Raw genomic sequence first — 26,259 nt, 5'->3', positions numbered from 1 at the left:
ACAATCCAGGTTTCTCTATTTAGCTTTCAGCATGCCATTTTCAGGAGGTGGGGCACACCTCAGCTGCTTTGGCAGGCCCGGCTGATCCTGACAGGGCTAATGGCGGTGGCTCGCCAGCTCCCGATGGACAGCAGCTCTCGACCAAGGGGCTGGCGGACCGGACCGCAGCTGCGGATGGACGGGCAGGGGTGCGTTGCCCCCCGAGGGACAGTCGTGCGCCAGGGCCTTGCCGAACACTGCCGGCTAGGACCAGAACTACGGCTGCAACCGCGAGGTAGGCGAGCGCTGATGGCGGTTTTGTGCTCGGGCAGCGGACCCCGCCCATTCCGGGGCGGTGGGGGCAGACGGGAACGTCGCGGGCAATTTGACAGAAAAGCTGGGGGTCCCAGCACGCAACGAGCGAGGAGAGAAACAGCCTAGAGCCGTAAGCGAAGCCGCAGTACCGGGGCCGCAGCAGGGCGGCGCACCGCCTTGGCGGGGAGCCGGGATCGCGGCGGGGCCGCACGGCAGCGAGGTGAGGCTGCCGGAGCGCCGGGGCTGCGCCAGAGGCGGCCGACGGCGGGGAGCTTACTAAGGAGTCGTAGTAGCCTGAGGTCAGCTGGACACGGACCTGGGCCAGGCCGTGTCGAGGAGGGGAGTCGCGGGGGAATCCCCGAGGAAGGGTTGGAGCGGCCGGCGGCCGCTCCGGAGGCTCAGAGCGCCGAAGCGGCTGCCGGCGCTGGGCGGGAGAAAGACCGCTCCCAGCGTCACGCCGCCCGCAGCAGCGCGCACTGCATGCCGGGAGATGTAGTCCTCCGGCACGGCTTTGTTCTCCGCGGCATGCCGGGGGACGAGGCTTGCCGGCCTCCGACTGCCAGTCGGTGGTGTTCTTCCGCGCCGCCTGCCCGGAGATGAGTCCAGCAGCCTTCTTTTGCCCGCCTGGTCCTTTTAGGACCCCTTCTGCATCTCTTTTTCTCTGTCAGAGATTCCTTTCTTCTCTTATCCCTTTTAGATGACGCTAAATCTCCAGTAACTTCAGATGCTTTTAACAACTTAAAATAAGAGTCTGCATTTGCTAGAGTAAAAACAAGTTTAAATTACCTCCCTGTTTATATCATTTCTATAATACACGCAGTCCTTCATAGTATTAGCCTATTTCCCTTTTCTGTGCTTTGTATGCTTAAACTAAGACAGAGTACTCAGGCCATGCAAGCATACCTGTCTCCCAACCGCTGGGAAGTAACTCTGCCAAAGGCAGAGTGAAACAGCCACAGCACAATCTACAGCAATTCTGCTTCTTGAGGGATCCAGCAGGCCCCTTCTCGTGCCTCTTTCCAGCCTAGCTGGACAGAGTAAGTACAGTTGTTGCAGAAACTGCTACCCCCTGTGCCTCCTTCTCGGGTTGTTAGCTTGGCCCTGCGTACAGGTTGCCAAGGTCATTGACTCTGCACGGGACATAAGCACCCTGGAGAGCTTTACACAGAGTCATTCCTTTCCCTTTGGGCTCAACCTGCAGTTTGCCAGTGAGAGGAGCCTGAAACGTGCCCTATAGAGACAGCAGGCGGGGGCGGGGGGAGGCATAACACATCTGCAACTATCTGGAAGCCATAAAGCCAGTGGGCAGAGGAAAGCAGAACAGCATATAGGGGACTAATATATAGAAACATGTCTATTAACAAGGGATATTTATTGAGCTATACTGGACCATATTATAGTGTATGAATACAAGGGGGTGCAAACATCATCATGTGGAACTTTTTTAAACCATAGCTCTTAGGAATGTTCATAATCTTAGTATGTTCATAAGACAGTGGTGGGACTCAAGAGGTATCCTGCAGTGTTACTGGGTTGGCTTTCCCATGGCTCTAAGCCAAGACTTAGCTATGGAGGTGTATGTATCTGTCAGTGCTGAGTTTAACTTGGCAGGGGGGGGATGATAAAACCAAACCGTTGAGAAAAAAACAGAAGCTGCTACAGCTCTTTCCAGAGAAATTTTTCAGGTAGAAGTGTTTTAAAGGTAAATGCTTTGCATATCTTGTTTTCATCTAGGGTAGGAAAGAAAAAGAAAAAAACAAACAAAAAAACCCCAATGCCAAACAAACCACGTTCTGTGCACTCGGCCTTTCTTTGCTGCCCGATTTGCCACAGAGGACATCCCAGGTGGTTTCCAGTACAACACTGCACTTACACCAGCTATCTCCTCCAGCAAGAGCTGCAGAAGCCGGCAGAGAAAAAGCAAGCAAACAAAAGCTTCTAAGACATCAGCTATCAATTAATTACCAGAAGAAACAGGATCCATGGCTTGGTCACCCAACCTCTCGGTCCTTTGGCTATTCCTGCCGATGTGGATCTCCAGGCCACAGGGCCGCAAAGGCCCCAGACCTGCGGGGCGGGGGCGGTCGCGGTCGCCACCACCTGCAGCTGTGCCGGGGGGGGCACCTGCGACTCGTCGGGACGCGGGACGCACAGCCGCCGCCTCCTCCCCGCGCCTCGTCCTCCACTCTACTCGTCGCCGCACCCCGCCCCCCCCGCAGCACACCGGCCGAGCGGGCGGCGCCGACGCGCAGGCGCCGAGCCCTCCAACGGCCGCCGCGCAGTGCGAGGGGCGCAGCCAATGGCGGCGGGCCGCGGCGGCGGCGCCAATCCGGGGAGCCGGAGCGGGAGGTGCCGCCGTTCAAACGCGGCGGCGGCGCAGGCGTGAGCGGGCTGCTGCTGGGAGCGGTGGGGAGGGTCTCGGTCTCCTCCGTCGCCGTGAGTACAGCCTCGAGCAGCTGCCGGAGCACTCCTGTCGCGGCCCGCGTTTCCTGGCCGCGCCGGAGGCCCCAGCCGGTCTCCTCCGGCCTCGGCGTCGCCCCTCGCTGCTCGTTGCCTCGGCCGTCCCCGGCGGGCGAAGCTGATGCCGTCGGCCGGGCTTCGCCCTGCGCCGCCGCGCCAGCTCCCGCGGGGCAGCACCGGCGCCGTTACCCAGGCCGCAGCTCCCAACGGCGAGCACGGGCGACGCCGGCCGCGAGAGCGGAGTCCTGCCCCGGGGCCGCGGCTGTGCTACCGGCACGGGCCCGCCTCCGGCGGCTGGCGCGGGAGGTGCCCGTCCTCTGCCCCGGAGCGCCGGGCTGCGCGGCGCGGTGCCGGCGCGGGAACAGATAAGCGTAACCCTGGGACGGTCTCTGTTCCCTTCCGGGCAGTGTTTTCTAGCATAAATTAATCAACAGTGGTTAGCAGTTTATCAAAAGGAAGCCGGATCAGCCGTCGGCTAGTAGGAGAAGTGACTGGCTGCCCCATTACTAGCCTCTCCTTGCTGCCGCGTGCAGAAATGCATTAAAGGTGTTGATATCCCAAACGCCTTCATGAATAGATTTCAATAAGCCTTACTGCTTTCGGACACAAATCAGGACACTTGTGAGAAATGGAGACAAGTTGGGAGCACAGAGATAGTAAGAGGTATCGATAGGCTTTCCTAATATGTGGTATAACGATGGTAGAGACCTCCCAGCTTTTTTTATTAACAGTAATCTGCAATGAAATAGGGGTAAAATTAATTCACACTCAGTTCAGATTGCTAAAGTACATCTGCATTTCAATTGCTTTTTAGAAGTACATCTGCATTTCAATTGCTTTTTAGAAGTAATTCGCTAGCAATATCCTAGCTTCATAGCTAGTGAAAATGAAGAATTTAAACTATATATATGTTTAAATTGTTATATATCCTATAGATAACAGGCAGAAGACAGTAGCAGCTGTGTAAAGTCATCTGGCAGCAGAAGGCTGTTCTGATGAATGAAGGCAAAAATTTGGGATATGAGACCTTAGTCTGAGACACCAACAAGAAACTTGCAGTTACAGAGCATTCCACCTCACAAGCTTGAGACTCGCAGCTTACCAGGTCTGATGTCCAGTGCTGGAAATGCAATGTAAGACTTCTTCATGAACACGCACAGACCTAAATAGCTGTAGAAATCAATGGTATTCTCCTTCAAGCCTCCGAGTAGAAGTCTGCTCAGCTCTGATTTTGTGGTTTCAGGCAAATGTAACTGAAAATATTGTATAACAATTTCTATTTCTCCTTTTCTGGACTGCTCTGTACCTTGCTCTGTCTAATTCTTGTTCTCATTCTGACTGTTTTAGAATTAAGGTTGACCAAGTACTGGAACAAGATGGTATCTGTGCTCCAAAATGTCAAGGCAACAATGGCCTGGCGGAAACACCAGCTCCTAGCTGACTTTGATGAGAATGAGAGCCCCATACCCAACGAATTCAAAAGAAGGGCTTCTCCGAGTTCTCTCAGTGCCATCCGCATGTCTCTAAGGAAGCGAGCGCCATTAAAGCAAGTAGAGTTGAATTTTCCTAAGACCCCAACTTGGGAAAGTCTGGAAGCAAGACAGAAGTGCCAAACTCTTCAGAGTATTAAAAGAACAGCAAAAAATGCCTTTGGAACAGTGTCCCAGGTACTTTGCCTTTGCAGTGGAGCGTGGATGGAGTTTAGTTTTTGCTTCAACTTCAGTACTAAGATTTCTGGAGTCTGTACAGAATGCTGTATTCCAGAGGGTTTATCCCACACCCTTGCACACCATAATGGTTGTCTCATAGCTACTAACTAGTAAAATCTTTAATATCCCTGCTAAAGTACAGACAGGCAAATTATGGATCTGGCAGAATAGAGAGGAAGGTGCAAAGAAGAAACATGAGATGTAGTTTCATCAAAACTTTTATTTTGTTACTAAATAAATGCTTTTCCCCTACTGTATTTCCTCATGTATGGCAGAGCAGCCTTTACGAGGAGGAAGGTGGGTAAAAGACTGCCATTGCTTGCAAAAATTTTTTTCTGAGAAATGGGTAGCACTTTGGATTTTTTTTTTTTCACTCCTTTTCCTGTACCCATATTATTTATTAGCATGTTCTTCATTATAGTCAATCTAAATTTGGACTGACAAAAACTGCTGAATGGTAGCAGGGTAGCAAACTCAAGCTTGCACTTCCCTTTGGAGGAGACCTCTGATTTTAACCACATCAATTATATGTTAGGGAGCCTGGGTCTTTCCTGTGTAGGAGCAGCAGGAGCTCTGTTCCAACGCCTGCTGAAGCCCTTGACAAGTTCCAGGGACTGAGGGAGCAAATGACTCCTCCAATGCAAATGGGTACAGGGGGTTGAGAAGCATTCATGCTAGACTAAACCCGATATGAGAATGAAAGCTAGGGATTCAGCTCAGATGTTCCTTGTCTTTCTGGTTCCAAACTCTAGGCTAATTGAGTTAATTTAGCATGAATGCTTCTTTCAGAAAATACAGAAGTCTTGCCAAAGCCCAGAAGACCTGATGGTGACCTTTCCAGCTGAATCCATCAGCAGAAGCTGCGCAACCAGTTCTACCAAGAAAACAAGTACTACACCTCGAACTGCTTGCCCTAAGAAGAGCATTACTCCAGCAGCCAGTTCCAAAAGCACCCCAAGATCCAGCAAAAGAGCCTTGCTTGGGCCACCAAGGGTGTCAGAACACAAAAAATGGAGGGGTTTCTCATCCTGGCTTGGTAAAGATGCCGTCCCTCTCCGGAGATCAAGAAGAGCAGCAGCACTGAAGAGCCCTTATTCATCACCTGTTCCTGCCAGCAGAAAGATGTAAGCCACATTCTTCTGTAAAAGTTATTCCTTTCTTTTTTAATTACTGTGATTAGAGTATCTTGTAAGGTGAAAGGCAAGATATGAAGGTTGCTATCCTATTCCCCTGAAAGGGTGTGCTCTTTGAACAGTTAAGAGAGTAGTTACAGGTCCCTGTATAGACAGGGACTGAGTACTGCATAAAGCTGAAACATGAAACTTAATTTTGTGCTGTGACATGAACTTTTTAAAAGTCACTTTCCCACTGAGTAAGTTTATACCATGTTTCTTAGCACCAGTCCCCATCAGATACTGGAGACATACCCAAGTTCCTTGCTGATGCCCTTCTGGTAAAGAAAAATGCTTCCAATGCATCTCACTCCTACTTAGCTCTTAACTTTTCCAAAGTTGCTATTTGTATAGCAAAGATACCTGGAATTGCCTCGCTTATGCTGAGCTCTTTATAAAGAGTAGATAGATTCTTGCCTTGAAGATTTAACACAAATTAGATAAAGGGTTGTGAGATAGGGAAATACTTCATAATGTGCACATAGGTTTTTGTTTTGGTCAAAGTCACATGAGAAATGTCAAGCTAGAAGCTGAATCCAAGCCTCATGAATCTGAACCCAGTGTTTGAATTAGAAGATAGCTGTCTTTGGCATGAATGGAGATGTGAAGCAATTGGGTCACTGGAATTAAAAGCATGATTGCTACAGCCCTAAACTTCTCTGGATAAAGTCTGGAGGTAACTAGAGTTGTTACTGCAGGGATAGAGGCTTGGGTAATGTCACCTAGTCAGTCTGTCCTGTTTGATCTTTGCAGAGAGCTTGACTGCGAGTTGGAGCTGGTCTCATCAGGGATTTGTCAATTGAAGCGTATCTCCCAGGCATTTGATGATGCCATTGTGCAAGAGGAAAGGTAAATACCACTAACTCTCCCTCCACTTTCAGCAACAGGTTACCTCTGTTGTGGCTTAACCCCAGCTGGCAACTAAGCACCACACAGCCACTTGCTCACTCCCCCTGCCCAGTGGGATGGGGGAAAGAATCGGGAAAAAAAATAGAAGACATGGGCTGAGATAAAGACAGTTTAATAGGACAGTAAAGGAAGAAAATAATAATAATAATGGTAATAATAATAAAATAATTAAAATATACAAAACAAGTGATGCACAATGCTCACTACTTGCTGATCGATGCCCAGTTAGTTCCTAAGCAGCGATTCTGCCCCCCTCCCCCCCAGTCAACTCCCCCCAGCTTATATACTGGGCATGATGTCACATGGTATGGAATACCCTGTTGGCCAGTTTGGGTCAGCTGTCCTGGCTGTGTCTCCTCCCAACTTCTTGTGCCCCTCCAGCCTTCTTGCTGGCTGGGCATGAGAAGCTGAAAAATCCTTGACTTAGCAACAACTGAAAACGTCAGTGTGTTATCAACATTCTTCTCATACTGAATCCAAAACATAACACTATACCAGCTACTAGGAAGAAAATGAACTCTATCCCAGCCGAAACCAGGACAACCTCCCACTTGGACATTACCAATTGCAGGCTAAGTGATCCTTGTAGCTCAGGATCAGGAATAGTTGCAGAACTTTATCAGCTGTAGTGTAGCAGAGCCTTTCTTTCTTCAAGATACCTGTGCAGATTAAATCTGCAATTGGACTTGCAGCTCCTAAAACCTGTCAGATGCTCTCCTTGTCTTCAGGTTTCTTGCTGTGGAAGTCAGATTTTTCCCAGCAAGAGCCTACCTTTGATGTTGTGTGAGAGCAGTACCTCCCTGCCTCTGTCTAAAAGAGGTGCCAGTCCAGGTTGGGGGGAGGCAGGGAATGGGGGGATCCCCATTGCATTGACACTGTCATTGGCACCTGCACATTTCTAAGAAAATCCTTTTATTAGGTACCATTACATTAACAAATAGTCCATGGTACCCATAACTCAAAAACTTAGAGGATGCAGACATGTCTTATACAACACCTTGGTTAATCCATGAGGTGGTAGGCTTCTGTGTTTGTAAAGGTTATATCATTCTGAGTTAGACATATTAAGACAGTAGAACTAAAGGTCAGAAGTCTTGCCACAGGGCAATTCCCTAAATGTCTTCCTCTCTTAGAACACATGATGATTCTATGTCAAGTAATTAAATGTCCAGCACCTAAAATCCTTGAGAGAGGGCTTAGCATTAAGTACTTTTATCTAGAAAAAGGTAAGGGCTTAAAGTCCTACGTGTTTCCAAAAATTCAGTTTTTACCAATGGGACCATTTCTAGGTAACTATAGGTTAAATCTTGTATTAAGTTAATGATCATATCCATTGAAAGTTCACTACATCTCACTCCTAATATTCTCCCATCTGTTAGTGATATGACAGTTTCTCTCATTCGTAACTGAAGATAGTATCAACCAGGTAAAGTAGTTGTTCACTTACCTTGTCTATACCTGCATGCACCTCTGGGGAGAAAACCTGCTGTTTGGAGACAGAAAGGCTTATTAACTCATGCTTCTTTAAAGTATTACTATGCGGAACCACAGGGTTCTTCCCACATATTCACTGTGGCTGTCTCTGCTACAGCAGATCATTGTGCAGTTGTAAAACTTCACCTCTACATTGTGGATTAGTGAGACCTTGTGGGTTTGCAGTGAACTGTAAGTTGGGCTTCTATGCAAACAGCAGCTTTTCTCACCCCAGACCAGAAAACTACTGGTACTAATGTCTTTGTCACTCGCCCTCAGTTCTCACTGATACTAACGAAGATCACAAAGCATGACAGAACAAACTACTACCCTGAGCTGCCTAATTTTACAGCCTTTCTTTTCCATCCCTAGCATTGTCTTAGCAGTTAAGATGATGCTATCACAATAACAGCAGTTGATACCTGTATTGCTGGCATTTTTAAACACAGCAATTGTACCTAAATGGATGGGAACAGGAGTTCTTTGCTGTAAGGTTCTAAACATCACTTCCAGTGTCAATTCATTGAACCATAGAGGTTCAATGCCTCTATTACCTTCACTGAGATCTGTATTGTGACATTAATATCTTCAGCTATTGTGCTGGAAGTGTTCCTTTTGTTAAAGTTACACCCTGAACACTATGTCCTATTTTAGCAACAAAGACAGGTATAAGACACTGATTGCTGTAACTTTTCAGGAAAAGAGAGCAGTTTCAAATGCTTGACTGAAGCTTTAAACAGTGATGTGTACTGCTTCCACTGAGCAATTTGGTCCAGTTCTCCTGCCTGCTCTGTCACTGGCTCTTTTTTAGGTTGCCTACTGGAATAATTGTGAAATAAACTTTTTTGGAGGTGCCCTTACAGTCTTGCATATGACTTTCTGTCCTGGTATCCAATTACCATGAGTTTTAGTCTTACAGCTCCCTCTTCATCTTTTCCGTGATGAAACAAACCCTGATCTCAAACTGCTTATAGTTGCCAGCTCCATGTATTGTTCTAATGTTTTTCATTTTAATGAATTAGATTATATCACAAGAAATGCTCCTGTTGCTAGTTAAAGTGTTGCAGTACTTAATCTGTGTACTGCCATTTATGCTCACTGAAGGTAACAAAATATTTTCTTGCTAGTGTTTACAACTGTTATACAGTGAAAGTATACAGGTCCCAGACCTCCCCCTTGCTCCCATCTAACAGTTTTCCAGCAATTTGTGTGACAACTGGTTAATTAACCTTACTGACTTCATGCTGCTAATGGCAGTCTTGTTCTTCTGCAGGCAACATGCAATATCAAACTACTACTATCTAATGGCACAAAACTTACAGTCTGCGCGTCGATCTCAGAAACTTTTTCAAGCTATCCGAAGGCGAACAAAGAAACTCCATCAAGCACTTGGTACCTAGACAGAGATGGCTGTAACTGTTGTTAGTTTATGAGCATAGATAAAGGAGAGCTCTGTGTAGCACGTGAAAGAGTGCACTCTATATATTGAACAAGCCATTCCATTTTATAATCTTTCTTGACAAAGCAGCTCAGGACTTCCCTTCCCTTGCTTTCTCTTTTTAAGTGAACAGGAGAATCAAAATTATACCACAGTGTATTATCTCCTGCTGAGACGAGGGACCATCTTGAATGTGACTTTTATGAGGCAGTAAGTACTTTGAAACTTATGTTGAACTGACCAATAGGAATGGCCAGAGCAAGGGCCACAGACTTATGAAGGGTGATCATAGGTAATAGTAGTATTTAGAGTGGTATTCAATTGCCACGGGTTTTAGTACAAGTACTTTGCATACTAAAAGTACTGGTCCATTATTCTGAAAGCCTAACTATTTTTTTTCTATATACAAACAAACCAAAAGTTAAGCATCATGTTTAACTGGAAGTTAATGAAACAGTAGTGGCTTGTTTGAGTTCTGACCACAACTGCCATTCCAAGGCAACAGGTTTCTGTGGAGACACTCACACCACAACAGAGGACCCACATTAGGACTCTAATTCATGGCCTTAAGGATTGCTATTAGATTAGCCTAACTGATCCTGTCTTAAGTAATTGGGCTCCAGACAAATCAGAGCAACTTTATGTCATTTCTTGCTGCTGCTTTAAATAGCATCTTGGCAGTTGAGTTAAACAATGCTTTTGTACTACAATATCTGTCTTTTAGTTATACACAGAAATTGGTTACTACAATTATTGTAACCTCTTATAACTACTGTTATTAGCTAGTATCACAGTGCAGGTATTTTATTTGAAGAAGTATATACTAAGTGTTTGATATGTGTATTTTGCCTCTAATTACTTTTTTTAAAAAAGTAGTGTTCATTTGATAAGCCTTTTTTGGTAGGTGATTCAGTTTAACAAAGTTTAGTCTCAAACTAAAGCACAGATTTCTCAAGCTCTAGAATTCACCAGGGCTGTTTTCCATGGCAGCAGCTTTGTACAGGCTTCTCAGATTACATTCACTCTAAGATGAACCTTCAAACAAGACTGATTTGGGAAACTTTGTTCTCCTTGATAATTTTTAAGATGCACATGTAATTTAGTAAAAGTGGAACTAACTAAAATGTTAATGGTATTAAGTATAAATATGGGAAGCAGTCATGTTCAAGTCTGATTCATGTGTAAGTAGTGATTTTAAACTTGCTCCTGATTTTTTTCTTTTTTTCTTGTCAAACTAGATTGTTTTAAAATATTGAAACAGTTAATGAGGCCTGGAAACATGAAAACAACGATGACTTCCAGGCTTTCATATGACTGAGAGTTTTAGCTTGTGTTATTTCTTGATGTAGTTTTTGTGTGTGTGTTTTGTTGTGGTTTTGCCTTTTTTTTTTTACCACCTTTCTATATGGAACAGTAGCTTGAAGTTATTCTTTGTATGTACTGAAACTAATTCTATAAAGCTTTCACAAAGATGGTGTCTCATTACTGAAAAATTCTTATATGACTCTTCAAAAGAAAGAAGGGTGGGAGTTTTGTGAAAAGTCAACCTCTGATCTAAGTATCATTCCAGATAGTCAGATGTATTAGCCTCTCTTTATACCGTTTCTGCTGGCTACTAGGACATGTACAATGATGATCTAATACTTCCCCTAACACTTCTAAGAAAAATCAGTGACACTGTTTGTTTGCTTAAAGGCAAAGAAGGTTTTATTTAAGTGACTAATCTGCTATAAGATTTTAAAAACCAGCTCACATCAAAATCTATACCAGTTGTAGAAATCTTACTCCTTATTTCATATTAAGAAATTCATTATTGTACATTTTTGAATCTTTACAAGGCAGCCATAAGAAATATAAACATTTGTCACCAGATAGAACCTTCTCACTGACAAATAATGTTTAAAAGTATGCACTTAATAAAACCGTAGACTGAAAGAACATGTACAATTTCAAGTTTCCTTGTATGAATTCAGTTCTAAGTGGACTGCCCCCTTCTCTCCCTCACAAATAAAAAAATAAGTTTTATGCAGAAGGCTTGGGGTTCTGCAGAGGACTGCCATTCTGGGCCCTAAACTAGTCCTCCCAGAATAACCTTATCTTTAAAGCTTGCAATCTGTAAATTATGTTTCAATGCTGTAATCTCTGGTATACCATCTCCCAGCATGTCCCAGTAAACCTGCCTCTCTCTCTCTCTTCCCCCCATAAGTTCTGTACATCCTTACACATGAGAAATGAACTGTTAAATTTGTTTCATGTTCCCCCATCCCCCACAGTTATATCCAGTTTCAAAGGTAGCTTATTGAGATAAATACAAATAGAGGGTAAAATGTAATCCCCTTACCTTGGGCTTGAACTAAAATGAGGGAAAGAGGAAATACCAACACCTGACTTCAATTCCAGAGTCCATGGCACAGGATTCTAGCTGCTCCAGGCCCTTTCTTATTTCTGAAAAAAAGAGCTCTTTTCATCCCCCAAAAATGTGTTATTACCTCCATTTTTCACGGGGGACTGAATTTAGGATCATCTGTAGGAACCTATATTTACACTGAGTGATTAAAGATCATGGAAGTCAAATTACCTTGTTACACCCACAATTTCTGCGGAAGCTATGAACACGGACCATGAAGAATCATTGCTCTTAGAGAAGCTGAGGAGGTTAAGTTGGAAAATTTTGTGTTTATAGGAATTCTATCCTGTACCAGCTCCAGATGAGGATGGAAAGTGCCACTTTCTCCCCTGCATGCCTGAAATGAACAATTCAATGCAGAAATCTTGAGTTCAGATCCCACATTTCAAGCTCTAATCAGAAAAATGATGAAATTGCAGTGTAAAATCTTGTCTCCATTATTAAGCCAGTCAGCTTATTAAAAAGGTGCCCATACTCCAATCATCTAGTACTTTTATGATGTACTCACCTTTTCGGTGGCTTAGATGCAAGAGGGGGGAAAAAAACCTGTGGAAAATCCTATTTGTTCAGTAACAATTGTTGCACTTGCTTACAAATTTTAAAAACGGAAAATACCTACTGATTTCACGTATTATTAAAAAAGCTTATAAACAAACTTTTTAGCAATTTTAAGACAGGAAACTATAGAAAGATGGAAATACTTTTTTTCCCTTCTAAATTTATTCTGTGAAGTACATGATGATACTATAAATCTAAGTATTGGGAATTTGCTTAAATACACACATTAGTAGTGCCCTGACCTAAAGACTCCAATATATAAATGGTACAACATAATGGCAAACAAAGGCTATTTTGCAGAATAGTGGAGCTTCCAGTTAAAGTGTCATTGTTCTGCTTATTTTAATAGTAGATTAAGGTGTGTCTTTTTTTTTTTCTCTAGTTTACTGATAATTCCACTTCTACATAACCAGTGAAAGTTTTAACTCTGTTTAGAAGCAACTTCCCTAGGTACTAGAGGAACAGGTGAAGTAATTTCTAAGAATTAAGACTCTTATTTTCATGTAAACAAATCAAAATGGCAGCTCTCGGGAACCCCAATGAACAAGAAGGAATTACCAATGCCATGTCATTTTTACACCTAACAAAATTTTATGCTGAATAGATATAAACCATGCCACAAAACTAAACAGGAGTACTTTGGTCAAGCAAGAATCTGTTCCAAGAGCACTAGTGTATGCAAACACTTTAGTAAAAAAAAAAGCATATGCTACAAAATAAGCATATTTGGATCAACATCACTATTCAGGTCTGTGGAATATTCTGTACTCTTTACACAATGATATCGTTTTTCAAACTCAGCTAACTAGACAACAAAAACAAATAAACAGCCACTGTTGTAGGGTTTTTTTAAGTATATTGATTAGAAATTTGCTGTGAAAGCAGAACCAAAACTTCACTTAAGGTGTCTTCCAGTAGCTACACACACATACACACACAAACAAAACCAAAACACTACAATTGTGAAGGTGTGTTTTCACAATATATCAGATAAATCTACCACTGCTATTAATCACAGCCATTTTTTTACAGTAATTTTAAACTGGACCCATATCAACAGGGCAAAGAAGTAAATGCTTCCAACTGTGGCCTACTTTGCACTGACTTGTACTGCTGCCTTAGCACCCACTGGAATAACAGGTTTGTGGTTTACAGTTTCACTTATGTTTCCTCCATTCAGCAGGTTAAAAGAATGTGCTTTTCTGTAACAGACTGGAGGCACTAAAGGTGCTGAAACGGCTGATGAGTCTAACGTGTTCCTTGGGCACCCATCATTCCCACCTGACTTCTCTGTCCCTTTTCCCTTCTGTGTATGCTTTAACACTTCCATAGCCTATAAATTTTTAAGTGCAGACTGCAGAGACTGCAGCAATGAGGACCTGCAATCAGAGAATAAGACTGTAGGATCAAGCCTATCCTCAGCAAATGGCCTGCTTAGGAAGACCTGATAATCTCGTGAAAGCACAAGTAAAACTGAAATCAAATAGCAAACTGAATGCCCATGAACCACTGTGCGTAGTTTCACGTGGAAAAAGTGCATAACTAAAATTCTGACCAGAAGGAAATGTTTTAAGAGAAAACACGACTGAAAAATTATGCTATAAAACTAGTGATTCATCAGGCAAACCTCAGGGATCGCCCCAAGCATAGCTGTGGGGAAAAAAAAGCTAGCGGTTCAACATGCATAAGGTCCCCAGCCACTGCCACAGTATTTTTTGAACTGCCTGCCAGCCTAGTTGTGAGATGTCTAAAATCACACTCATCTTGTTCATACTCTCAGCTCCAGCTGAGAAGTTGTTTTACCCTTTTGGCGGCAACTGGCTAGTGCTTTCAAAACAAATGCATCTGGCATCTGATGTTTCAAAAGATCAGCTCCTAATTAACATGAAACCTTAACCTCCAAGCTAATGCCTGTATCACTGTTTGCCAAAGCGCTCAGCTGGAGGCATGTGATCAGGAGATAAACCATTCCATCCCTGAGCAATAAGTAGTGTTGGAATTATGCAAAGGCCACATGAACTCCCATATATTCTAGGAAACGAAGTTAGGGAAAATGTTTTCAGCTTGATTTCAATACTATGTGTAGACACTTTGAAATTGTTACCACTCTAAATCATGCACGCACACTAGCATTTGTTTTACTACTATTAGCTCATAATATTCTTAAGAGAAGCCAGCACAGTGACTACTGTGAAAGTGACCCAGTTATTAATAGAAATACACAAAATCAGAATTTTCATTACAAGGTACCCTGCAAAATGTCATTGTGTCTGCAAGAGTAAAAGACAGACCTTAACAACCTAGATTTCTCTAGCCTTGTGCTCAGACACTAGTTCCTTTAATACCGTCACAGAATTACACATGATCCCTCTTTTGAAATGAAGTAGGCCTTTTTACTACAGCAACTTAAAATGAAAAATAGATTTTGGAGTCTCTTGGATGATAGAGGTAGATGGCTAAAGCAACATTAGCTTTGAACTTTGCAGCAGGAACAGTGACTGCTATCAGGAGACATGCTACACAACACCCGGTGCTTAAAAAGAACTTTGCAATCAATGTTGCTTTTAGGTGCCCTCAGCAAATTTAAAGTCTGCCTATTGAGTTCCTCCCCCACAAACCTTGGATTCCCATGCCTATTTAAGACTAACAAGCAGGAGCATGCTAACAGTGAACTGACTGGAGGGAGATGGAGTCTGCTGTACTTGCGCAATCTCCTCCTAGCTGCAGAGGACAGGAGAAGAAATGGACTATGTGATTAGAATTAATACACACAGTGGGCCAAGATGGAACACAGAATAATTCCTCCAAGATTGTGGGTTAAAGAACTAGGTGTGATACTACTGGGAAAGCATTTGTAAACCTGAAGACTGCTTCATTGCAGTTTGTGGATATTGTTCATTTAGCTTTTGTAGCTGGCTGACTTGGCAACAGAGCATAAAAACCCAGCCCCCTGTAATGTAGTTAGCTGCTCCCAATTAGTGTGAGCTACCAAACATTTAACATCTTTCCTAAATCTCCAGCGAAGATTACCGCTTCCCTTAAAGGAAGCATTATAAAAAACAAATTACTGATGTGCCAGAGATCTTTCAGGAAGTTTGAAATAGGTAACTGACAATCTTGCCAAGTAATGTCTAAAAAAAAATAAATTAAAGATCTCCATTTATAAGCTACTTTGCTGCCTTTTAAGGCAAAAGCCACATTACTATGCCCTTCAAAAAGAACACTGAAACTTTTGGGTGAATAGGGAGTATAGTCTTAGGCTTAGTTCTGCACTGTCTTAACAGTTTTCCATTGCATTTCTTGTTTGCTTTACATGTCAACTTTCAAAATCATTAACCAAAAACTTGTTGAGAGACTGGTCTAGCTACAGACTAGGAAAACCTAAAAGTAAGGGCAGGGGGAAGGCATGACACCCTTTCCACCCCAACTTCCTGAAATTAAAAACGAACAAACAAACAAACCAACCAACCTGAAAAAGAAATCTATTGACTTCAACCTTTCTCAGTGTCAATAGTCTGGTTTTAACTTTTAAAGAAAAGGTTTTTTATGTGCACTTGTAACTTCACTGCAGATTTTAAAACATGCTTCAGTTCAGTCATGAAAGTTCTCTTGGTGAATTTAGTGCAGTGGAAGTATCTGCATGAAGAATCTGCAAACTGCTACTATGTTAAACTAACTACAACACTTCAGAAATATTACCACTTAGGGAAAATTTCACACATTTTACTTCTACTAAGTTCACTGAGAGATCCAAGAGAAATTTAAATCAGTAGGAGAACGTCTATTTGGCATCTGTAATTTGGCATGTCCTTTCTTTGAAGCTCAAATGCTGTAATTCTGAGTGCTACACATTGTCTTAACACAGCAGTTGCTATATAGCATGAGAAGGTAAACAATTTACCCATAGGAATTCCATTACTTCTTTCCTCCTCCAGTGTAAAGATTCTAGTTAGAATAATGAAAAAAGTGGTTGCTCTGAAGTTTGCAGATCCCTTAGTAAAAGGGCTCCCTTTAGTTTACCATCTCAGGATCTGTCTCTCGGACTGAGATGGCCAGAGCCATCTCCTTACTCAGAGTAGTCTACACATTTTGCACTGTCACCAAGTTCCACAAAACAATGTGATCTTTGTACACTTGCACATTACTTTGTATACAGCAACACTAACTGCTTCAAACTGTGGCAGACACATTTATTTCTAACATGAAGCTTTTATGATTGGTTCATAAGTGGAGTTCTCCCATTTACTTGATGTCCAGCACCTCACACAAACTCGAGTGCCCATGTTGGGGTCTGTTGACCAACACTGTAAGCTGAAAGGAAGTCTTGGGTTTAAGGCACCCAAAAAGCATCTTGCTGTACAAATCCAGACCACCCATTATTGTAGTTCCCACCTCTGCTTCCCTTGCAAGTGTATCGCTTTATCAAAAGTGGAAACAGATACAACTATTTAAAGTGTAAACCTTCTCTGTAACCTATGGGACCTACTGTTTATACTGTTTCAGGTGCAGCTAGCTAACTGATACCACAATCCCTCTTCTGAGTAAAATCAGCCTGTTACAGCTTTTTTCTCTTATTGCACATTTTATTGTATCTGTTGTAAAAAATAACCAAAGATATTTCCTGTTGCTTTGATGTTATAAGCACTTGCGATAGTTTTAGATTGTTTTAAAATTTCCCAATAAACATGTCAAGAGGAACAGACTGGTGGTTCCCCAATTGGTGTAAGAAGGCAGATTCCAGAGCAGGGAAGACTCCGAGGTACAGGTTCCCCTCTACGACTCTTAGTTTGAAGCTGCCTAAATATTATCTTTGAGGCATGCCTACAAGTTTAATGGGGTGCACCCAAGATCTATATTCCCAAGCTTCCTAGGGGACAGATTCAAATTTGTGAACTCCACCTCGAACCCAAGCAATGGAGGGCAAATGCCTGTCATGATCTTTGTCTGATTCAGGCTGGCTCTGGGCACGCTCTGGCTTGGGGTTCGAAGAAGGTGGGTCAGGTTGCTGTACAGACATAGTCCTGCGGAGGTGGTTTCTCTTGCGCAAAAACTCAGGTTGGGAGTGGAGGCCAAAGCTGCCTTTCCTCAAGATCATCCGAGAGTTGTTCTTTTTGGGTCGTGAATGGAGACTGAACTCCAGCGAGGCCAAGTGGGCTGCATAACCTTCACTGAGGAACTGAAATAGGAAGGAAAGAAAGGGAGTGACAAATTACTGCTGCCTCAACCTACGAGTTCTATGAGGAATTAAGTTCCTATCTTTGGCATCCCAGTTAGATACCTACAGAGTACTAATACTCCTCTCCCCTCACTGTTTTTTTTCAGTGACCTGTTCCATTTTCTCATTCAGCAATATGCGATGCATGCACTTACAGATACAACCTATGACCACTCAATTCTCTTTCCTATTCACCCTGCCAGAACATGCCTCATCTGAAATAAAAAATGCTCTTCTTTCTCTGAAACATTGTCTCTGCTCTTTGTGTGTGTGTATGTGTGTGTGTGTGTTTGCACATGCATTCACACACATGCATTTCCTTGCTCCCCCTAGGACTTCCTCATTGAGTAGCAAGAGTTACTTACTTGACACTGCGCCTGGTATTTCTTTGTTGATCGTCCAACTATGTAGATCTGGGATGGCGACAGAGCCAAGACATTGTACACAGAAATATCCTTCATGGAACCATATGCGGCACAGATTTTGATGTGGCACTGAAACAAATATTACTTCCAAAGTGAACGCTCTATTGAACACTACGCACTACAAGGATGGCACTTGTTTTGCAATGAAGCAGCCGATGAGTTCATAGTTAACAGCCTCCTTCTGTAAACCACAGAAAGCTAAATCTGTCTGCCTGCATGCCAACAACAACTACAGATATGCACATAGGGCAGAACAAGCAGTTCATTTATTTGTCATGCCAGGAGGCCCTTTTGGATGTTTTATCAACCTTCCTTGCTCTTTAAAAAGTGAGAAAAGAAATGATAAATGGCAAAAAAGACTTTGTGATGGCCAGTGAGATTTACTGTTCAAAAGGAAGAGAGAACTCTAACTTCACTGGATGATATTCTCTAGAAAAAGTTTTAAGGCTATAAACAGGTTTCTAGTACCTCTTGCATGAGATTCCGGAGAAAAATGGTCTTTTGTCGCAGTGGGTCATGAACAAGTCCATCTGAGAAGAAGATCATCCCTTGTGGAAAGTTGTGTTGAGACAGCCATGAAACCACACGCTGTTTTTGCATATCTGGACGGCCAGTAATATAGATAATCAGATATCCCAGGTCCTGCCAATGCCTGTCAGAAACAGCAGGTAAATTATGTAGGTGCAGAAAGAGAATACCCATCATTTTTTTGCTCAGCACAGACCCAGTTGGAAGTCAGTCATTATCCTTCAACAAGTGAAAAGCAGCATGCCTAAGTCTCTGCTCCTATCGAGAAATAAGTAATAATGTCTACATCTTGAGGGAGATGGAGGGAAGCAAGACAGATTCTTATACAATATCTTATATAAAATACGACAGCTATTTAAAAATGTACTTTGAATAGACCTTGCTACACATCAAGTCCTGCTATACCTTTGAAACCTTTAATGAGATTTCCTGCCATTTCAGCTGTAAGGAGTGGAATCCCTTGAAAACTGACATCCCTCCATTCCCATGCAAGTTCCAAAATGAGAGCTGTATTTCCCCATCCAGCGCAACATCAACAGACTTGCAAGAATGGATTAAAAGGCCTTTTAATTTTTCCTCCAAAAAATGCTCTTGCATTCATGGCACTTGATATTTTTGAAGTAGATGCCCTTATTTGAAGTTAGTGAAACACAAAATATACTCTTTGCTCATCACAGTAGAATCATTATTAATTCACTGCACACACTTTAAGGCCATATTCCCAAGAAGCAAGTTTTAATCTTTAGGAAACTTAAACTACAAATTTCAAAGTAAACCACAGCATTCTAAGATTCCTCCGAAAATCAGGCAGACCTGATGTCCAAGCAAATACAGAAATATATCTGCAAAGAATCCTGGCCTTTAAAGAACTGTTGTTTATTTAGTAAAAAAAACTATTCTGCCCTTTTCCTTCCTATTGTGTTCAAAAAGGAAAGCCGGAGATTTAAAGAGTGAAGGGTGCAAACCTCGCTTACCTGACAACATCAACAGCCCCAGCTCGGACTTTGGGGTCACTTCCCATAATTGAAACACTTGCTGCAAAGGAACCGTCAATGCTGAATACAACACATTCCATTCCTCGGGGAAGCACAGTCAGGTAACTTGCAGCACTGCTCTGGTCCCCTCTGGAGAGTCAAAGCAATAAATACATTAAAAAAGCAAAATGTCGGAATGCATTTTCTGCACGTTCTAGTTAAGACCTGAAATTAGATCTGTCTGGATCTACAGCTTCAAAAATCGCTGTCAAATAGGGCTTCTGATTTCAGTCCTATGTGAGGCAATTAAAACTTACTTTTAGGAAATAGCTTTCCAAAGAGAAATTTGGAAGCTGACTTTATAAGAAATCACATGTGTATAAATATCTAAAAGAATTAAGAAAAAAAAAACCCAAACCAGCCTGAAGTACTCAAACATGCTGTCTTTATATGTGTATATATATATGTCTATATATGTACACATATAAGACATGAATGCTATATATATGCATACACATACACACACAGCACACAGAAATTAGCTAATTTTTTTTTTCCAGCAGTCTACAGTTACTTGCAAATTATTAAAAATTACAAGGGAAGAATTGATATGCACCTTTTACTGGCATGTACTTACACAAATCAGCTTTTCTCCATTAGCTAAACAGCTGGTAATACTAGCATTACCCATCCCTCTATCCTTGCAAATTACAATGGGAATGCCAATCCAGAAAAGTAAGGAGAAAAAAGAGAGAGAAAAAAAAAAAAAGCCCACCCCCAAACAATCCTAAACCCAAAGATAAATCCAATCATAGATGCCTTTTCTCATGGAAAAGCATGCAAAATGCAATCTTCTCATGATGTAATTTCCTCAAGAGGTCTAGACATTAAAGCACAAAGCGATCCAAAGCTCTTACCATCTCATGACCTCACGTTCCCTAAAAAATGTAACCTGGAGACCACATCTTCTTTCGTTTAGAAAGATGATTATTGTATGATCTAGAAACTTATGTCTGGTGATGAAGATTCTTACAATATGTGTGCACAGCTTAATGAGCAAAGACAGGACAATTTCTTTCATTCCTGTTTGAAACTTACTCCTGCAGTCTAAAAGCCCATGGGAGCTTAGCTTCTGAATACACTTTAATTAGTTTTTAAGTAACTCTCTTTTCTTGAACTGTCTATTACACTGAGGTAAAACATTTCTTCCCCCTCAGTTAGCACTACATAAGATTGTAAATTGACTTTGGACTTGGTTAACTGGTGGGTATTAACACATTCTGTTTCAGCTAAATTCCTCCCACTGATTTAGCCTCTGAAGTAGGGATTCAAGGGAAGCTGTAAAGCTACTTCCTAAGTGGCTAGGCAATTTAATTCTAAGTTCAATATTAAACTAAAACTCTGTATTAAATCAAACTAGGCTTTTATTAAACATAAGATTTTTTAAAAGCACAGCTACCCAAGTCCTGCACTTAGGCCAACAAATTTATTTCACACATCTTCATGCTTTACTTAGCATAGAGATTTTTAAGAAATGCTGGAGAGCTAGGAGAGCTGACTGATTTTACTTCAATGAATTGTTATTTTCATGTACTGGAGTTTGGGCGGGGGGTGTGGTTTTGTTTGTTGGGGGTTTTTTTCCCAATTGAGAATAAACATGGTCTTGAGTACAGAATTAAGGTAACTTTTGATCAGCCTGACATCAACAAACAGGTGGCTGAGAGCAAGGTGGTACATCCTCTACTGTTAATTTCAATGAGAAAAGCTTCTTATCAGTCTGAAGAACACAAAGCTATACCTTTCAGCAGTCTTTTCCCCAATGAACAGGCTGCAAAATATCCCAAGTCATACATTCTTGCCACAAGAAGACTGATTACAGTCATCCAATCCCCATATTTTCGCAAGACTAAGTGCTCCTAAATTGAACTTCACTGAGGATTTGTGTTGCAGTAAGGATAAACCCATTGGGCTGGGCACCTCCAAACTGGCCAGTAAACAGATGATCACTGCTTCAAATCTAAGCTGACAACACAGTGACAAGACCAAGAAAAGATAACTAACTGACCGAAATCTCCCTCTGCACCTCCTTCAATCTTGTACACCTCAGTATCTTTCTGATCACAGCAACCCACCACAGCTATACTTCCAGCTTGGAGCTATTACCTGACCACCATTTTGATGGGATACACACCAACTCTCAGTCTCTTCTGTTTGGGTATGTTGTAGGATATCCGGCCACTGCTGTTGGATATCTCTGTGTCAAAGTACACCCACCTACCCGAAGATGGCTCAGTCATTATGAAGATATCAACCTGCAAAAACAACAAAACAGTCATCTAGTGTGATAGTAGGCAACATGGCCTCTATTTACAAGGCCTGCCAAGCCCAGATCACATTAGTATCTCCAATTATGGCTTGTACTAAAAGCTTACAAGAAAGTTTGAACGAACTTCAAAACTCAGTAAAAACTTCAGAGGGTCCTCTCAATTAGAAAATGCTTCCTAACACACAATACAAGATCTTATTGCCTTCATCATTTAAAGCACTTAGCTTAGCACTGCAGGTGTCAAACGAGGGTATAGAGCTCAGAAATTTGGCAGGAACCCTAAACTAGAAAAAAGATCATTTCAGCTTGCATGTGTATAATATGTTTTTGCATACTAAGCCTACAAAATGGAAAATTTCATCTGGTTATTAGCAAAATGAAATCTTTCTCAAACCACAACGTTGCCTACAAATGCAAAACCTAAACACTTCAAATTATCAAGATTTTTTTTTCAAAAGGTTTCATCAATATGGCTTTCTTCAACTGAAATATTTCATCAAAATTAACATAAAGTGTATTAAATACTTTGTCTGACTTGAACTGGCACTTTTGAGCAATAAGTACATCGGTAAATCTGAGGGAGGTATCTGCCAAGCTCTCCTTCTCTACCCAATTTTTACAGAACTTAGGCATACAAGGTTTATGTAGATTTCTTCAGTGCTCAACGTGCCGCCAAATACTCTACAAGATTCACCAGCAGCTTACAAGATGATGCTACTTGTGTCGATAACCTTGATAACTATGCAGATACGCTCTTCTTGGACATTATGATGTTACACGACATTGGGATGTAACCATAAATAACACTAAAATTATTCCAAACTGATGAAATTCAGAAATGAATTTTTCTAAGGGATGAGCTTTGGTGCAAGGGAAGAAATGACAGGTATTGCTGAACCAGAAGTGTTATCAGGATCAAACAATGGGTTTACTCCTTTCTTCTGCTTTTTGACTGCAAAGTGAATTCACAGTTTGAATACAGATGTGTACCAACTGCTTTTTTAAAGTCTTGGATGGTATAAGTAGGAGAAAGGTTCACTTTGTACCCTAACTGATTCTGAATTTCCAACTTTCAGATGCACCATTACCAGTGAGAGGGCCAAGGAAAACATTTTTATGATTTGCTAGGGGAAAATCTAACTTCCTTCCAACCTACAAAGGAATACAAGACCTAACAAGGAACAGAAATATCTTCTTTCGAGAATCATACTTCTAACTTTGTTTTATTCAGCCATTCTGTTCTTACCTTCTATTCTTCCCATTTAAAACATTTTCTCACATCAAGCCATTAAAGGTGGGGGCGGGGGTGTGTGTGTGTGTGTGTATATGTGTGGTTCAGAAAAGTAGTTTTAAGTTTGCATTGGGCACTCTGAAAAATCTGCACAACTACAGACCTTTCAGATCAACATGTTCTTATTTCAATATCGATGTGAAAGCTACTACAACAGCATTCTGCTGACTGTGGTCATTCTGGCTCAGTTTTCCCTTTCCACATCAGGAGATTATGAAATATAGCATTTTATGTAAAGTTACTTGAGATCCTTGGAGGGACAACATACAAGCATAAAAAAAAAAAATACAGATAGTATTTCTATTAGTTTTGAAACCCCTCAAAATTAGAATGAAAACTATCAGTAATAAAACACTGAGTATGGAATTCTCCCCAATGCACTAATTAGTAATAATCTTAACATTTTTACTTAGCAATTTGTTTCAAGAGATTTTAATGACAGGATTCTATTCAATACCCAAGCATAATATCAATCTGTTTTCCCACTGCAGAAACACAGCTTATTGTTCACCCCTATCCTTCTGAAATAGGAATATGACTTCAAGGCAACGAGCCACCATACAATCATCTATGTAGGGAGGAAAAACATTAGACTATAACACCCAGAAAATAATGGGTTAAGTAAATCCCAGAGACACACCTCTGGCCTCAGGAAAAGCACTGAAATGCATCTTCAACGTAGTTTGCATTTGCACACTAAAACACTGAATATCTTGTCTTTTTTACGAGCCTAAATTCATCTCAGTAAAAGACCCAGGGCTAAAATGAATCCACTCTACAAAACTGCAGAAACCACAACAGGCCCCTTTTAGGACTTCTTGGGAAAACAAGGGTAGTTTCCAGGACTGATGCTTGCCTCAGTAAAAACTGGCATGTCAAGCCCACCTCAGGTTAATTAACATTTTCTAATAGGTCAACAGACTGAAGCTGAGATTACTTAGGTGGCCAGTCCCATGGGAGCATGAGGGATACTATTGTCAGAGACTCTCAGATAAGCTTAAGTTCCTGTCTCCTTGTCTTGACCAGATGGCCTCATCCCCATTATCACTACTCTGTCGTGCCTCCACAGAAGCCACCCAAAGCAGATGAGGTTCAGGGAAAATTTCCTGCCCGCTGAGGATAGCACCGTGATGTGACAGAGCAGATCAGGTTCACCTGTCATATGTAAACCAACACTTCGAGGTCTGCTCAAGTCTGCAGGCCACACTGCTAATTGACCTAAAAATCCTTCCCCCACTCTAATTCCCACTAGGGAAGGTGGGAGAGGTATGGCTTTTCCTTTGACAGATTCAATGGTCTTGTGGTAAAAATGGTTTCTTCTAATTTCTGCACTGTATCAGTTACAAGAGTGTCCAACTTTTGACCTGAGGAATTGCCAGGATATAGGCACAAATAATGCATGGCAGGAGATTCATTACCTACACAGCTTTGATTTGCAGTCTTCCTGACTAAGATCTAATTGAAGAGCTTCGATGCAATCCAATACACTCAGATAAATGTATCTGATGTTTTCAACTTACATTTGAGAAATGGCACAAAGAGGAAATTATTAAGTCTTGGAACCATACAATTTCGGTGTTCTTCATAGGACCACTATGAACCCCTTTGGGGCCCTAGTCATCGTTGTGCCAGAAGAACCTTATCAATGAATAAAACGTGATCAGATTGAAGAAATTTATAAAAGCTAGTAAAAAGCTATGATTAAAATCTTCAAAATCAGACAAAATCTGTGATCCTGTCTTGCATGTAAGCTCAAGTGATGGGGCTGCTTTAAGTTTTTTTACAAACCACATGGGATAAGATTGAAGCAGTGATGGTCTTAAAAATATAACCATAACTTATATTGACAGTTCAATGTGTATCAGCACAGGTTATGCTGAATTCTATGACAAAATCTTAGAAGCAGCACATCACTTATGTCTTGTGGAGTTGACTAACAAAAGCCCAGCTGTGACAGAAACACGGTCATCAGAAACATGGTTCCAGAAACATCCATCCCTGCCGTTTGCACTAGCAAATACACTCCAAAGAAGGCATGCCGTCAGCAGGCTGATCCCTAGATGCATCAGGTTAGTGCTGCATCTTAGCAGAATGGGCACCCACAAAACAGGCCAAGTGAAGCCTCCATGCTTCAGTTTTACCTTCAGCTCAGAAGCATTGCTTTGTTAATTTCCACAAAAAAATCTTACAGTCTCCGTGAATATGAACAAATGTGTTCTCTTAATGCTTGGCTTTGTTACCTGTAAGCCTGGCTACTGCAGGCAGCTTTAGGAGTGACAGTTCCAATCGTGTCACATTACTACTTAAATTCTAAAACTAATCTTTACTCTTCCATGTGTAAGAGAAACGGCAGCCACCTAGGCTCTAGAATCCTTATTCCTTTATCTAGTTGTCTTACTGGATAAGAGGATATAAGTGTTTCTTGTAGTGATTTGCCAACCACTATAAAATTCTTTTTCCTCCTTGCTCAAAAAGTTCATTGTGTCCAGTAGGTGGTACGATCGGATGATTGCAATGAGTGTCTCTCTTATGTTATTTATTAACAGTGACACAGAAACACAGTCCTGGACAGGGTGTCTGAGGTACATCACAGGTTCAGAAATTACTGCACAGCACACTCATCATTAACCAGAGGAGATGGCCAGCATCATGTAAGAAGGATAAGCTGGGAAAAAGGTCAGCTATCAGGAAAGCCCACTTACAGCATATTTTTGCTGAAGTGGTGGGGGCTAGTGACATACTTCCCCTCACTGTAAGGCTTTCTCTGGTACTATACATGTTCTACATTCAAAAACTGTTTCTAGTAAAAGCTGGTTCAGAAAAGTAAGGAAATTGATTACTCAGACTTTACCTTTTCACCTGTTAAAGCTACCATGTCCAGAGGTCCATACATAAAGCGCCCAACTAGTACCTGAGGACCGTCTTCTGCTGCAATGACGTCATTAGCTCGGTGATTAGCAGTCACATTCTGAAATAAGAGCAGAAGGTAGGAAGGGTAGTGTTTGCTCTTGTAATGAGTGTCTGTCTTATGTTATTTATTAACAGTGACACAGAAACACAGTCCTGGACAGGGTGTCTGA

The 26,259-nt window shown here is 41.9% G+C and overlaps 2 protein-coding genes across 6 annotated transcripts in view; one reads left to right on the top strand and one right to left on the bottom strand.

The window, feature by feature from the left end:
• Positions 1–143: 143 nt before the first annotated feature.
• PIMREG (PICALM interacting mitotic regulator) lies at positions 144–11,227 on the top strand. Of its 3 annotated transcripts, XM_075033137.1 has the most exons (6): positions 144–274; positions 4,102–4,421; positions 5,253–5,587; positions 6,389–6,484; positions 7,924–7,970; positions 9,291–11,227. In XM_075033137.1, exons 1-5 carry the CDS (start codon positions 175–177, stop codon positions 7,952–7,954), a joined length of 882 nt encoding a protein of 293 aa, XP_074889238.1. In that variant the 5' UTR covers positions 144–174; the 3' UTR covers positions 7,955–7,970; positions 9,291–11,227. The 3 variants fall into 3 exon arrangements, with proteins under 3 accessions (XP_074889238.1, XP_074889237.1, XP_074889239.1); XM_075033136.1 differs by lacking the exon at positions 7,924–7,970; XM_075033138.1 differs by lacking the exons at positions 144–274; positions 7,924–7,970 and adding an exon at positions 2,320–2,730.
• A 304-nt stretch (positions 11,228–11,531) lies between these two features.
• Positions 11,532–26,259, bottom strand: part of PITPNM3 (PITPNM family member 3) — a 139,489-nt gene continuing 124,761 nt past the window's right edge. For all 3 annotated transcript variants that reach the window (XM_075033126.1, XM_075033128.1, XM_075033127.1), the window contains 6 exons: positions 26,031–26,147; positions 21,726–21,874; positions 19,563–19,712; positions 18,529–18,712; positions 18,001–18,129; positions 11,532–17,596 (listed from right to left, as the gene is read on the bottom strand). In XM_075033126.1, coding sequence (XP_074889227.1) covers positions 17,288–17,596; positions 18,001–18,129; positions 18,529–18,712; positions 19,563–19,712; positions 21,726–21,874; positions 26,031–26,147 — 1,038 coding nt within the window. In that variant the 3' untranslated portion in view covers positions 11,532–17,287. The remainder of the gene's footprint in view (positions 17,597–18,000; positions 18,130–18,528; positions 18,713–19,562; positions 19,713–21,725; positions 21,875–26,030; positions 26,148–26,259) is intronic.

Source organism: Buteo buteo, chromosome 7, assembly GCF_964188355.1.
Source record: "Buteo buteo chromosome 7, bButBut1.hap1.1, whole genome shotgun sequence".
Taxonomy (NCBI): domain Eukaryota; kingdom Metazoa; phylum Chordata; class Aves; order Accipitriformes; family Accipitridae; genus Buteo; species Buteo buteo.
Note: the sequence above shows the minus strand (reverse complement) of the source record. Positions and strands in the feature narration are given on the sequence as shown.